The following is a 15,692-nucleotide window of genomic DNA, read 5'->3' on the forward strand; positions in this document are numbered from 1 at the left end:
ACTTTTGAGTTCTGATCCTCCACTACTACATACGGTGTAGGAATATTATGGTGTAGAATCACATTTTTATTGTATATCAAAAAATTGCAAGATGAAAAATATTCCAAACTAGTGGTTTTCCATATAAACAATATAGGATCAAGTTTTCCTTCAATCATGTTCAATGGGGGTATCCATTGATCAAGGCCTTCGATCAGAGTCCATAGAGGATTGTACACAATAGAAAATATGTTTTTTTTTTGGGTCTATCCTAATCTAAGTTACAAAGGAAAGGCTAAGACAATAGGAAGTATGTTCGATCATTCATGGATAGGGGACAGATTTTTATGGCCATTGAAGGGGGGGGGGTGCAAAGATCCTTTACTGTGTGATGAAGGAAAACTTATCCCAACAATATTTATACCCAATTAAATTTGTACAAAAATATATACCTAATTAAGTATGTTAAAACAAGACTTGTTTTTCATGAAAGTAGTAAGAAGGAAATCTTGGGAGTTGTCTTCTTTAATTCTTCTCTTATCCTAAGTCATATAAAGAAAGGGGGTGTAATATAGCCACTCTTAAATCATAAAAAAGGGATTCTACCCAAAAAAAAAAAAAAAAAAAAGAATTTCATAAAAAAGGACAGTAATTAACTTATCATTGAAATATAGATGAGAATCCAAGGGGGACCACCTCCAGTCTTTAAGTGCCAAAGTGCTGTAATGGCCAAATGCCTAATGCTCACATGGGTTATGGCTGAGGTTTGGAGTTGGGACTTGGGACTCATTGATGATCTTAATAAGAGAGTAGTTGTTGTTCTTTCGCTTTCATTTCCCTTTTCTCTTTCTCTTTCTCTTTCTCTTGCTCTCTCCGACCTTACCTTGCCCATTTTCTTCCTTTTTCTTGTTGACTTGTATTTTGTTGTTGTAAACTTTTCTTCTTGAATAAATGAATCAAAGTGGGTCCCTTTGTCACAAACATCTGGTTAGTGACAAGTCAACTTCGGGTTCTCCATAAGATCCATCTGTTTGATTTCATTCTTCTTCTGAATAACCTATTAGTTTGTTGGTTTGTGATAATGAAAATAGTTAGATACTGTTTCCTTTGAATTTGTTTTTGTTTGGTTCCTTTCAATTTTCAAACAAGAAGTAATTAAGAGTGATTTCAGATTTTCTTTTTGGGGGTGGGGTAGGGTGGGGTCAGACTTAAAACCTCATAATTGAGATCCAGATCGATTCCAGTTGATTTTGATCCAAATCGAATCGAAACTTATCGAAGCTTATCACAATCTATCAGGATTAGATAAAGAATCAACTCAAATATGCCTTAACCTTAATTTTTAGATGAGGATTAATCGAGTCGAATTGGCCATTTTGGCCTCGGCCAATTCCGAAGGCAATGAATATTGTTCAATAGATAAAAGATAAGAGCAAGAAAGGACCAATTTCAAGCCTCGGGACCAGAATGTGGTAGGGTTAATGCGCCCCGCGTTTGATTCTTGAGACTTATGGGCTGTCTCACGAAGAACTTCGACCTGAACCTTCGCATCTACTCTGTCTTGGAGGATAAACCATGCCTTCGCTAGTGTCCCTCGCTATCACATTGATCCTTGCCGGCCCTTCCTGATTTCAAATCCTTATTTAGATTGAGATCTTGTTCCATTTTTCCCAGTTAAGTCAGACCAGTTCCATAATATAGTTTGTCTAGATCGGGCTGGCCATAATAAATGATCTTTGTTTGGGAAAAAAACAAAAACAATAAGTTATAGAATCGCAGAATGGACGGATCACATTTCAGTTTTTGAAATCCTTAGTAGGGTGGGGTCAGAAAGAGTATGATCTGAGGGTTTGGAAATGCAGCAGCTGAGCAGCACATGTGTAGTGCTGTTGTTGGGGGAAAACGTAAATTTTCAAATTGCAAAAAAATCGGGGCTTTGTTTGGGGAATGGGAAACAGGGAAAGGGAGGGGACCAATTGTCCAAATGCCTTGCTACACCCCAACATCCCTCATATGTATGTAACTAACAACTAGGGACACTCCTCGTGGTTGTGCTCTCTTATTTTAATTTGTTTATTGGGAGCGATTTTCATGCACAGTCACATTTAGGAGGGGAGTGGTTACGATGGCATCAAATTGGGGGCATTTGGTCATTTCGACTCCCTAGTATGACTTGTGAGAGGGTACACGATCGTAACATGTCGATAAATCCCACATTGTAAAAAATGAGAAACTGCACCATTAAAAGGGTAGATGATGGATTTTTTAGTAAATAATTCACATCTTGTATAAGGAGAGAGAATATCAATGTGAAGCCTGATGAGAGAAAGAATCCCCTCTATCATCATGGAAATCTTTGTCCCAATAATTATGGTGTATGGGATCCACTAAGATTTTAGGAACCAACGACACTAGACGGATTTCATGGATTTAGCTCACAGTATCAGTGACAATATTATATCTATACATATCAGACCGATACAATATTATACCTATTCTTAGGATCATGTTTCTGATAATGTTTTGGAGGTGGCCTTATTGATCCGGGGCTGATTGAAACTTCAGCGGCTGGGGTTGAGATGACTGCTGCTGCGATGGCTGGGGGTAAGAGCTTGACTCCTTGTGGATGTACCCGGATTATGTTGTCGTATTTGGATTTGGGTGATTCTATCCCAATTTTTGCAGCTCTTTCAATTCCAACTGTTAGCTCTAAACTGGCCCGCTACACCTGCTCTAAAGATTCTCCAACTCGTACTGATGACCCATTAACTAAATAGAACATTGAGGCCTTTTTTAATCTATCGATTCCTAAAACCATAGCAGGATTGGCTACTGAAAGCTGAAGTTGAATCCTCTCCAACCCTCCCTTAGTCCTAAGAACAACATTATCATCCATTCCCTATTACACCTAACTATTACACCACCATCAGTTCCCTATTACTCTCTGCACCAAAAGAAAAACAATAAGTCACCTATTACACCTAATAATTAACACTCTCAACAGTAATTCATCACATGGGTAGGTGTGGGTCTATTGTTACTCTCTCCACATCTTCCATTAGTACTCACTAGTCAATACTCAGTACTGCACCTCCTCTAATCCATCCTTGTGGGTACAGCGAACCCTGTCTTTCTTTGTATTCCCTAAAAGGGTTTTGGGATTTGTTTTTGGAGATTTGGGAATGTGAGTTGGGACTTGGGAGTTGGGACCCTTCCTTCATCTGCCTCTCCTGTCCTCTTTTCCTCTGCCAAAATGTTTGACTTTTCACACAATTTCACTTTCACAAATCACTAGTGTTTGATTTGAAATTAGGTATACATTTTTATTTTTATTTTTTGGGTATCAAAGAAAAATGCGGGTTTTAAAATTTGGGCTGATCCCGATTCCGGCCAATCCAGAGCGACCCATCGTACAAGAACTGGTCTATTCCTAACCCATTTTAGCTGATTTGGAATCAAATCGGATTGGAATGGGCTGGGGCCAATCCGGTTTGGATTATGCTTCTAAAACCCTGTGCCGGGTCCATAATGGCTTCTTCCCCATAATTTTTCATAAATAGGGATTTGGGACTTTAGGGTAAGACTTCATTTTGACGTTTGTTTACAGTGTTCCCACTGAATGAGACTGTGATCAAATCTTTGCATAACGGCTGCTTCACACCTCCATTACTAATAAATCCATAATAAAGCACAGTTGGGAATATCACGGAATGGGCTCCCCGCCTTTCCCGTTACGTTTCACTATAACCGTTACCACTTTATTATTACTCTTTACTTATAAAATCATTAAGATAATAAGATACAAATCAAACACGAAGTTGGATAAAATTTCAATTCTTCTCCTTCTTCTTCTTTGGGGATTGAAATTTGAAACATGAAAAAGAAGAAGGAAAAAAAAAAAAAGGGCTGTAAAGGCAGATGAGTAATCATGTGGCGCACCGTGAGTGAATCCTATTCCTCTTCTTGAAAAGACAAGAATGTTCTTCTGGACATCACGAAATTTTATGAATTTAAAGATGATTAGGGTTATTTACTGTCTTTTCACTGGGAAAGGGTGGTGTGCTGTCCCTCCCAGAAAGGATTATCTTCACTCCAGAAAAGAGGGAGAGAGGGAGAGAGGGAGAGAGGGGAACTAGGAAGTAGGAACTAGAATAGTAGAAGTAATCCACCTGTGGAGGAAATTCTTATCTTTCACTCTTCATGAACTGAGGGAGGGCCGGAGGGGGGGGGGGGAAAAAGAAGAAGAAGAAGAAGGAATGTCGATCTGGGTCTGAGTCACTTAGAAGTAAAAGGGTATCTTCAGCACTGGACAGAGTGATTGGCTAGGGGAGTGAAAGAGAGAGAAACACAGAGTGGGAGTGATGGGTGGAGTGACTTCATCCATGGCGGCCAAGTTCGCGTTCTTCCCACCTAATCCTCCTTCTTACAAGGTGGTAACAGACGAAGTCACTGGTCTCTTAATCCTCAGTCCTTTCCCTCACCGTGAGAACGTCGATGTTCTCAAATTGCCCACTCGTCGGGGCACCGAGATTGTAGCTATCTACGTCCGACACCCCATGGCGACCTCAACTCTTCTCTACTCTCACGGTAACGCCGCTGATCTGGGCCAGATGTATGAGCTCTTTATTGAATTGAGCATCCATTTACGCGTCAATCTCATGGGGTACGCTTCTCTCTTTCTCTGTCTCTGGTATTTTTGGCCTTTTTGTTGTATGTCCGGCTTTCTGTTTGAGATTTAATCATTCAAGCCATGGGTTTATTGGAGAGAGTGGGAAATGGTGAAATTCTGGTGAATTTACCTATGCCCACTTTAATACTCTTTTACCTTTTTCTTTCGTCTTCAAGAATGTTGTAATTTTGTGAGGGTCATCTTGGGATATTGGGGATCAGTTGGAAAACAAGCAGCAGTAGTTTTTTCAACCACCCAGCGTTATTAGACGTGGTGATATTTAGAGTAAAATGTACTGAATTTCGGTGAATTGAGCTCTTCTTCTTCTGGAATTTGCGGCCGAATTGTTTCACAATTGGATTGTTTGATGCTTTGTAGTTGTTTTGAGCTTTTAGCTGTGGAGCATTCCTCGAGGTATCAGCTTTTCATTTTACGGTGACTGCAAGGTTTAGCACTTAGGCTGGTGTGGGAATGATGTTCCTGCGTGAAGTGGGTGCGTACTTATTTGGTTTAGCTTTACTCACCTGTATTTTTAGCTAAATCAATTGATCTGCACTAAACAAAGGGAGGGAATAAGTCTGTTCCTGCCATTTGAGAGATGGATCCATTGTAGGGTATCTTTTTTACTTTTGTAGCTCTGAGGTTCTTGGATCTGTGCTTGATTGCAAAAAGCATTCTTTGAGTAAAGGGTGCCCACTGTATGAAGTTAGCTATTTCCGGATGGCTTGGATTGATAATCTTTTTCTTGTCCTAAAATTTGTCTAGTAGAATTGCTTGGATGGTCTTAATCTTTTCTTCGTATTAAAGGAAAAAAGGGGGGTTCCTCACACATTTTAATTTCATCCAGGTACGACTATTCTGGCTATGGACAGTCAACTGGAAAGGTTAGTGTTAGTTTTAATTTTGCCTTGTCATAATCTCCATTCTACAAATTATTTGACAAAAAATTACATATTCATATCAAATCTCAAGTACACGTTTTTCTTGTTCTGTAGCCAAGTGAGCAGAACACTTATGCGGATATTGAAGCTGCCTATAAGTGTCTTGAAGAGAATTATGGAGCTAAGCAGGAGGAGATAATCCTTTATGGTCAATCCGTTGGAAGTGGCCCCACGTTGGATCTCGCTGCTCGCTTGCCCCAATTAAAAGCTGTTGTTCTGCATAGTCCTATACTCTCAGGCTTACGGGTCATGTATCCTGTGAAACGCACATATTGGTTTGACATCTATAAGGTACATTCTTCTTGTCCAGTTAATCTTAAGAGTTGACCTGTTGAACTTTCATGCATAGTTCTTTGTCTTGAACATTGTTTGGTGTCATATTGTGCAGAACATTGACAAAATCCCATTGGTTAACTGTCCTGTTCTGATTATTCATGTAAGTATTCTTATTCTGTTCTTTTGCCCTTGATTATTGCATGATGATTTTTGAAACTAGATACAATGGGTCTTTTCAGGTTATACAAATATTGCTTGAATTAGTATTAAGTAATTCCAAGCATATAATTTGAAATCGATCCTAAAACAATAATGATAAGCTCCTATGTGACTGAGATGCAATGACTGTGCTATATACTTTCATTTGTACCATTTCCCCCTTTTATAAAGAATGAACTTTACTTGAAGACTGCCAGTTATGAAAACAAGATCAGATGATGCTCTGATTACCTTCTATATGCATGTCCTATGCCATGTATTGTCCCACATTTCTTATTTTCCGTTACTAGCAGCATGTTTCATCAACTGCCTAATTGACTGAATTGAGCACTTCCCATGGGAAACCATGGCTAGTTGATTATTGGATACTCTAGTTTTGGAAATTTGAAAAGCACCCATGAAACCTTTTCTGTCTCTTTTTCTTATTTCATTATAAGCTTTCAGCTGACACCCTAATCACATTGTTTCAGCAATATAATGAGGAATGAAACTATGTGATAATTAGACACTAGTAAAGTTCCTGATTGTCATGTTTATTCAAATTAAGATGTACCATCCTATGTGGTCATTCATTTCATTTGATCAGGATCCATTCATATTAAAAACTGAGCTTGGTAACTGTCCTTGTTTTTTTCAAGTATCTTGATATTCTTTTGTGGCTCCACTCCTGTTAGTTTAGGCAAAAAGATTTCTGTTCAGTGAATGTGGTATAAATCCTTTTGGGTTTTCATTGTGCTTCTTATTTATTTAACTATTTATTTTTCATTTATGGCATTTAAACACATTTCTGGTTTCTGAAGTCTTTGATATTTATAACCCTTTATAAAGAGAGAGTTCATGGGTAACATCTTTTCCCATGAACATATGGACTTGCACTAACATTCTGTCTCTTCCCTGACATTTGGGCTCCTTGTTGACGAAACCCTTCCCTGCACTGTGATTGGTGTGGCATGGGAAATTCCCCCTCCCACCCAACTGTCTGCACAGGGATCTTTCTCCCTCTTAATCCTATGCATTTGATTGCCACCTTATCTAGTCTAATTTCTTATTCTAAAGTAAACCCTTGATTCTTTGTGCTCTATCATCCAACCTATTGTAATCTCATTTTCTTATTCCGAAAAATATCCCTCTACTTTGATTGTTGTCTATTCTTCTGAAGTGCTCCAAAGCCCAGTTTCTCTCAGTTTCTAATTTTATTCTTTCAAAACCCTCTTTAATATACCTTGTTAAGTGAATCACATAAATTCTACATATCATCAACTTAAATTTTCTCAGCTTGATGGCTCACCCCATCAAACGCAGCCTGCTAACACTCCTATCCTACTTGCAATGCACACGCCCTTGATTAGTTTGTTTATTAATTTTCATGTACTCCGGTTTTGACATTTTCATTTATTTAGAATGGTAAATAAGAAGTATTTATCAAGAAAAAATAAAGTGAATGAGAAGTTTATTTCTATCCTTGCATCTGTCCAACCATTACATCTGTAGAATTCATCACATTTCCATTTTTCACAATGGTCAACATCAACCTGAGACTGTAACCCTTGATGCTGAGATGAGTGAGGCTTTTGATTGTCTTCCTGTAGCGGGTAGGGTTGTGAAGGTTTATATGTCTATTTATTTTTCTTTTAGGATTGTGAAGATGTAACGCTTATAGGGCAAGGCTCAGCGCAACGGTAAGATTGCTCCATTGCGACCTAGTGGTCATGGGTTTGAGTCGGGAAACAGCCTATCCGCAAAGTGGGGGTAAGGCTGCATACATATGACCCTCTCCAGACCCCACAGTGGTGGGAGCCTCATGCACTGGGTACAACCTTCTATTGTGAAGATGTAACCCTTCTGTCCATTGAGAATTGAAATTGATTTACTCAGGTTATCTGCTTTGGCATCTGTAAGACTCAAGGTTTCCAGTTTAGAGATTTGTTGACGCCTCACCATGGTGGCCAAAGATCAGGCTGCATTGGTAGAGCCCAATCCCATCTTCAATACTAAGTTCTAAATCCTTGGTATGACAGGCTTGAGTGTCTAGATTATCAAAATCTATTATGTAAAAGAGATTGCAAAAGGCAGGAAGGCATCTTTATCCAATAAAATGGTAATTACGGATCCTTAATGACTGTCATTCTTAGTCCTTGGAGTGGCCATAATATTTGTTTAGTAGTCTACGTTAATGTTGCATGGGCTTGGTAACCGTTATGGGTGTCTGATGTAGATTGGACCACTCTAACCAGCAAGAACCTAGTCCCAAAGTGGACCAGGTTCATGGGGAGTATCGAGCCAGCTAGCCTTGGATGGACCAGCCAACTCATGGGGTTTAATCTTTGTACTTTTAGTTGCTTTAATTGATTCGTAGTCCCATTAGGATAGTTTGTTTATTTCTAACTTTATTTCAGTTGTAATTAGTAATAGTTACTTAGCTAATATAGTTTCCTATTCATACTAGGATTTTGTTTCAGTTATTATAAATACAGCTGAGGTGAGAAGCCTAGAACCTGAGATGGGTTCTTCCTCTCTTTTCTTCTTCTTTTTTCTCCATTCTACCGCCAACCATATTCTGAGTTTGAGTTTTGATCATCAATGGCTATAGTTGCTGGGTGTGTTTAATCTCAGATTTATAGAGTTTCGACTGTTCTTTCATTCCATATCAGATTCCTATCAACAGGTAAGATCAAATCAAAGTTTTAATTTCTGATTTATCCAACCAGCGGCTGCTCTGTTTTATACTCTATTTCAGGCTATTTCAGCACCTAGTGATTTGTTATTAAACCTGATCCATTAATCTGATTCCACCCAAACTTTGGGGAATCAAAGTCCTTCCCTGGACCTATACTCGACCAGATTTGGTGGCTGTCTAATCTGTTAGCCAATCTCGATAGTCTTCAACAGGGATTATTAAAGCTACCCTGGGTAAGAATTCGATCCAAATTTGGGGAAGATCTGACCAGTAGATTGAATTTAATTTCTGTTTGATTGAATTCTGAAACTTCTTCTTCAAAACCGGAATTCTCTAATTACTCTCGAACTACCCAACCATTCTCTCTCATCTTCTGAAGGGAGCTAACACTCATTGTTGGGGAGGGGGGGGATTGAAATCTGAAGTTTGACCTTCATCTGAGAAGGTTGAAATTTTAGGTTAATTTTGGGTTATCTGTTTGAGTTGGGTTTACTTGGGATCCTATCTGGGAGGGTTTAGAGTTAATCCTACCTACACCCCATTCCCCATCAGTGTTTCATTTTTATATAAATTACTGGTCACAGGGCAGGGTGAAAGAGTTTATGGTTCTGCCTACTCTTCTGCTCTTCTTGCTATGTATAAAATAAATCAACTGTAGTTTCATGGTTATCATTCATAAACATGGAATGACAAAATAAGGATATTCCTCTGTAAAGATATTGAGCAAAGTGTCCATTTGGGAAAAAGTGGTGTATTGAGTAATTCCTGGGCAAGAATCCGCTGAGATTACAAGGATTGTCCAAGTTTTACAATTGAATTATCTCTGAATTTGGGTTGATATAGGTAGAGAATCCAGAACAGTACTCGAGTAAAAGAAACAAGGCAGAGGGAATTTTCTCCAAGTCGCATGGACATCACTTCTCTTGTATGCCCATGCCTGCTATGTTAGCTACAAGTGCAAGTACTCTCATAGCTCAGTAACTCCATTCTCTTGTGAATAGCCAGGGCAATCATATGAGCTTTTTCATCATCCTGGAGTGACATCCAGAAGGAATTTAAGAAAGTGTTGATGCTATGCCCAACCTAAGTGATCTCTTTCATTGCAAATTATATCTAGAACTTCATTCAAATAACTCTCAATTATCCTCATACTACAACCAAATGGAGTATCCATAAGATTCTCTGTTTTTGGCTTCTAAGAGCGTCCCATCTTTATGGCTTGTCAGTACTACAGTAATTATGGTATTTTTACATTTGTCTCCTTGGCTATGCCAAGTTCAATTGGTACCTTGTTTCTCGATTATTGGATGAGTGGATGACCATCGTTAGTATATTTTGGAACCGTATTTTGGGGTCTTATCAATAAGAGGTTACGCTTCCTTGCATTCTAACCTGATTGTCACTAATTCTATTTTGGGTCCACCGGGTACTTGATAAAGTAGGTTTAAATGAAAATCATGAAATTTCATGGGTCAATGAAACATTTATACTTGTTATTTTTTGCATTTTTCATGTACTTTTAACTTTAATTTGTTTTCCTATTATAAAGTGGGTACATGATTGGATCCCTTTATATTTCCCTGGCAAAAAGGAGCGGAGGGGGGGGGGGGGGGGGAATAGCTCCTGCACCGACTGAAAGTATTTGAACTTCAACCATCCTCACCGATCTTGTTAACAAAGAATGGACTGCACCAAACTAGCAAAAGAGCGTTTTATTGGTTCATTGTTCTGGGGATCAGTTTCCATAGATTTGTTTATTTGGTTTATTTTTTTATCTTTTATTTTTGTCACTATATCTTCTCATTTTTTTCTATCTTCCAACAACAGGATCCCCTCTTGAAGTGCTTATGTATGTGCATCTGTGTAGTAACACATTGGCTTCCTCTTAAAATTCTAGACATTTTGCTTAAGAAACATGGGAATAGAAAAAGAAGAGAATTTAGAACCTTCATGTTTTGCTTTTCTTAAGCCTCGAACAATTTATTATTGTGACATTCTTGTGAGAGAGCTTGTGACACATGCTGAGACAAAAAAATACAGGCACATACATGAAACACTGGGTGGGGGAAGGGGGGGGAGAGAGAGAGAGAGAGAGATGCATGTTGCTTAAATTGTTTTCTTTATTTAGTGTTCAGTAGGAACACTTTATTTTTGTGTCTATACTGGGGTTGAAAGTGCATGTTGTTTGTTAAAGGGTATCTTTGCTCCTCCGTAACAAGTACATTCCTGCTCCTCTGAACTTCTTCCATATTGCTTTGCAGGGTACCTCTGATGAAGTTGTTGATTGTTCTCACGGTAAGCAGCTTTGGGAGCTGTGTAAGGAAAAGTATGAACCATTATGGCTCAAAGGTGGAAATCATTGTGATTTAGAGCTTTATCCAGAATATATTAGGCACCTCAAGAAATTCATATCCACAATTGAGAAATCACCTTCTGAACGGTATAGTTCAAGGAGGAGCACAGACAGGTTTGAACAATCCCGGCGAAGCACTGATTGTTTTGAGCCTTCGAGGAAGAGCACTGATAGAAGAGAAAAACCAAGGCAGAGCACTGATAGAGCTGAAAAATTGAAAAGCCACGAGTACAAATCTAATAATATTGACAGGCTCGAAAAGTTAAGAATCTCTTTTGATCAAATGGATAGGTCTAGGAGAAGTGTAGACTGTCTTGAGAAGTCTCGAAAAAGCGTCGACTTACAGCTGGAGAGAGCAAGGAAAAGCGTTGATCGGTTGGATAGAATACGTACATGAGGTGGTTGTGGAAAAATTATTGGGGCATTTTTATTTATCGTTTCCGGTTGTGGTGTTTGCTTGTATTGACTGTGGCTCCAAATGAGAAGCCCTTGTTATTGTGTCATTCTTTGTCTTTGATCCTGACTCTGGTCGGGTGTTATAACTGACAATTTTCCTCAGTGAAAGAAAGAAATTTCTAGTGATTATAATCGACATATGGTGTTATCTCAAAGCATAAAGTAGCTTAATCATCTCATTGAAGAAGTGATGCAATTCTTCAAGTTAAAACGGTTTCCCTCTAGGTAAGCAGTTGTGAATGCAATATTTCTGGAGGGAACATCAACTCTAATCAGTCCAAGCATACTTTTATCTGCAATTGGATTGCAGTGCCCTGTTCAATCCCTGAGGCCCTACTACAGTGAGGCGGATCTTTCATAGGCAATGTTACCTGGGGAATTATCGTCAGAGACAAAACTTGCTTTCATCAAGCTTGTCCTCGTGGACGGAGTATTCATTCGTGATGAGGGTCTATCCCTTTTCCGAAACGGAAATGGAAGGCCGGTTGATGAATTCTTCGATCCCAAGGGTGACGTGCGATGAAGCGGGACCCTCGTACCAAACAATTTATAACAATACAAGCTTAGAATCGTCACTAAAGAATCAAATAGGAAAACTCGAAAATGACAATTGTATTTTCCCCAATGTCTGTGTGTCCGTTGCTAATACTACATGTCATGGTCTGGCGGAACCACTGCATAAGAAGTATGGTTGAGGGGAAAGAAACCTTTCTGCTTATAAACCCAAGACCCGTCAAAGTTGGCCGATGTGGGATTGGAGAGGGATGAGTTTGAAACCATGACAGCAAGCCCAAGTCAAGTACATAAATTCATATTTATAATCTATCAGAGAAAGAACGAAAATGAGAAATAAAACAAAAGCACATGCAAGGATAAACCTGCCAGGGGCAGAGTGGAATAGCCCATTTAGATTTGAGATCCAGCTCCACACAGACCTGAGCTGTCTGAGGAAGACCAACGCAGGTGAGATAAGAGTATGAGACACTCAGCCAAGTGAGTTAGCCATGCTTGAAAGATCAAAGAAGAAAAGAGAAAATCAAGGAAACCAGGATTGGATTATATTTTTAGATATTGTTCACCTAAAAGAGCAACCTGCCTAGCGCCTAGTGCCAGCCAACACGTGATAGTTAATGAAAGTAAATCAAACCATTCTGCCAATTCTATTCCCAAAATCAGATACTTAAAGATTTGCTTCTTCACGAAGGTGGAATGCCACCCAGATTATACTAAAAAGGCTTTCTACCTGAGACCCCACAAGACATGGAGTGATCAAACCTAATGCAACTTTTGAATTTTCTTGTAGGAGTGGTTCTGAATCCAGAAAAATGGAGTTGGAGAGATAATTCTTCACAAATTCAATTAATCTGTGAAAATTCATCAAGTAATAAGAGTTTTTACATCTGACAAAAACCGGAAACCACCTGACCTGATCAGTTCCTTTTGCCCTCCACTACTAGTTCATTGAGCTATGGAAACCATTGTGGATTTCATTTTCAATTGAGAGTTATGGTTTCCTGTAGGCATCTTGATCAGTTTAGTCATTAGCAAACTAGCTTAAAACAAGAAGAGAGTCTTGTGGCTGTTTTTCTTTGATGAAATCCCAATGGAGTTGAGGTATAACCTTAAAACAACCGTTTAGATGGAATCCAAGAGCCCTAAACAAGAATTGGAATGAACCAGCCAAAGATGTAGAGAGGGAAGATTTCTCCCTCCCCTTTTTGTTTATCTTATCATTACCATATTTTCTGGGTTACTAGCATCTTGTCAAATTTATTTAAGGATAAATTACTTACAATTATATTGGAATGCAAGGATATAGGGGATTTGATTGCAACTATGTAGGATATGATTCTACATATCTCTATTCTAGTTTCTGACCTAGCCAAAGGTCAATTGTAATAATGTATTATCTTTAATAAGGATAAAGTATATGATTCCTACATTAAACAATCAATCTAATCTAATCCATTGAAAAAGAAGTCAAAGATTGATTTACCCAAAACATGATTTAAAAAATCAACTCTAATCCACCGTTGGATCAAACTAAGCCGAGTCTGACCAATTTTAAGATGATTCGAATTGAAATCAATAGAGACCGATCCTTTACCCGATTTTGAGTTTTTAAACCTCAGACCTGAGAATGATACTTGTTGTACTGCTACTTCCAGTTCTTGCCTCTCTTGCAAGGGGCCCTATCCTCAGTTCTCTCTTTTCCAAAGAAGCAACAGTACCAACAAACACTAGTGTAGTTACCAGCTGAGATGGGCCTCTATTACTCTATTTTAGGCCTTCTCTTCTTGTAAAGTATGTAAATATTGGTTCTTTAGTGCCTCGTGCTTTTTAGTCTTTTTCTATTGATTCTCCCTCGCATTATACAGGTAGTTTGCATGATTGCATCCACATCCCCATTTGGGATACTCCCAATAATTAAATTAAATTAAGAAAAACAAAAATAGAAAAATAAAACTAGGAAGCCCACGTCGGCCGAATTAGGTAAGAGTGAGCCCACCCAGAGCATCCTCCCCCTTCGTCAACCTGCGACAACCCGAATCTGCTACTTTTCTTAATTGTTCTATCTTCTTCTTCCTCTTCTTGCATGGATGCGTGGTTCCTTCCGTCTCCAACACACTAAGCCATAGCATAGCTTACAATTCTCTGTTCCAACAACGGCAAGGCAGTGATGGTCCGAACCTGGATGGCAACCTGCTCGTCAGCCTCAACTACTTCCACCGCCGACGGCGCAGCAATCTCATTCCATCCCAAACATGTGGAGTTGCCATCTCCCAATCTCTTAGCTTCTGACGCTAGCAGTTCTTCCGAAATTCTCTCATTACCCTCCGTCCCTTCTCTTCAAACCACCTGTTCAGAAACCCAGGATAATGTTTCCGTTTCTTACCTCTGCATCTCCATCCTTAAGCCCCAAACCCACCAAGTCAGCTGCCTCGCCGTCTCCGGTGATCTTCTTTACGCCGCCTCCGGTAACGAAATCAATGTCTTCACACTGACGAACTACCAACATATCGACGCATTCAACGTCAAAGACTCCTCTTCGGGCTCCGTCAAGTCCTTAGCGTTTGGGGAGGGAAAGGTCTTCTCAGCTCATCAAGATTGCAAGATCCGAGTTTGGGTGATGACACCCACGAAACAGCACCAGCTAGTGGCGACACTTCCCACCGTCAAGGACTGGTTGCGCCGTTTTATGATGCCCAAGAACTACGTGCGCCTCAGGCGGCACAAGAAACGGCTTTGGATTGAACACGTGGACGCCGTCTCTGGTCTCGCCTTGACGGATGGTTTGCTCTACTCTGTTTCGTGGGATAAGAGTTTGAAGATCTGGCGCACCTGGAATCTCCGATGCTTGGAGTCCATGAAAGCGCATGACGACGCCATTAACGCCGTTGCCGTGTCGGCTGACGGAACCATTTACACGGCGTCAGCGGATAGACGGATCAGGGTGTGGGGGAGAACGACTGGGAAGAGGAGTCAGAGACATGAGAGGCATAGGCTGATAGCGACGTTGGAGAAGCATAACTCGGCGGTGAACGCGCTCGCGCTGAGTAGTGACGGATCGGTACTCTTCTCCGGTGCCGGTGACCGTTCCATATTGGTGTGGGAGAGGAAGGACAGTGCCAACCATATGGGTGTCACGGGAGCATTGAGAGGGCACAAGGGTGCGATACTGTGCTTGGTCAACGTATCTGAGATTCTAGTTAGTGGGTCAGCTGATCGGACGGTTAGGATATGGAAAAGAGGCGGCGGTGGGGATCAACGGTACAGCCATTTGGTGGTGTTGGAAGGACACGAGAGACCGGTGAAGTCGTTGGTAGCCGTTATGGGCGGCGTAGTAGTGTCGTCCTCATCTGGGTCCGGGTCCGGGTCCGGGTCGGAGAAGCTGTCCGTTTGTAGTGGAAGTCTGGATGGAGAGGTAAGAGTATGGGAGGTCACGGTTTCCAATCTCACTCACAACGCTTCCCCGACTGATCAAACAAACATAACTCTTAATTCTTGATTCTTCTTTCTACCAAAAAAAATAAAAAATTCTTGATTCTTCCTGGAATTTCTTTGCAAAGATTTAGGGGGAGGTATTCGTGCACGGACGTACCCACAACGATTCATAAAATA

General features: G+C 40.0%; 2 protein-coding genes across 2 annotated transcripts; both read left to right on the top strand.

Moving 5' to 3' along the window:
- Positions 1-4,229: 4,229 nt before the first annotated feature.
- On the top strand, positions 4,230-11,699 carry LOC122656078 (alpha/beta hydrolase domain-containing protein 17C-like). Its single transcript, XM_043850513.1, has 5 exons — positions 4,230-4,642; positions 5,496-5,532; positions 5,644-5,880; positions 5,978-6,025; positions 11,023-11,699. Exons 1-5 carry the CDS (start codon positions 4,341-4,343, stop codon positions 11,509-11,511), a joined length of 1,113 nt encoding a protein of 370 aa, XP_043706448.1. The 5' UTR covers positions 4,230-4,340; the 3' UTR covers positions 11,512-11,699.
- A 2,566-nt stretch (positions 11,700-14,265) lies between these two features.
- Positions 14,266-15,579, top strand: LOC122654016 (protein JINGUBANG-like). The gene has a single exon (XM_043847989.1). The coding sequence runs from the start codon at positions 14,266-14,268 to the stop codon at positions 15,577-15,579; it is 1,314 nt and encodes a 437-aa protein (XP_043703924.1).
- The last annotated feature ends 113 nt before the right edge of the window (positions 15,580-15,692 follow it).

The sequence above is a fragment of the Telopea speciosissima genome, chromosome 3 (genome assembly GCF_018873765.1).
Source record: "Telopea speciosissima isolate NSW1024214 ecotype Mountain lineage chromosome 3, Tspe_v1, whole genome shotgun sequence".
NCBI classification, from domain to species: Eukaryota; Viridiplantae; Streptophyta; class Magnoliopsida; order Proteales; family Proteaceae; genus Telopea; species Telopea speciosissima.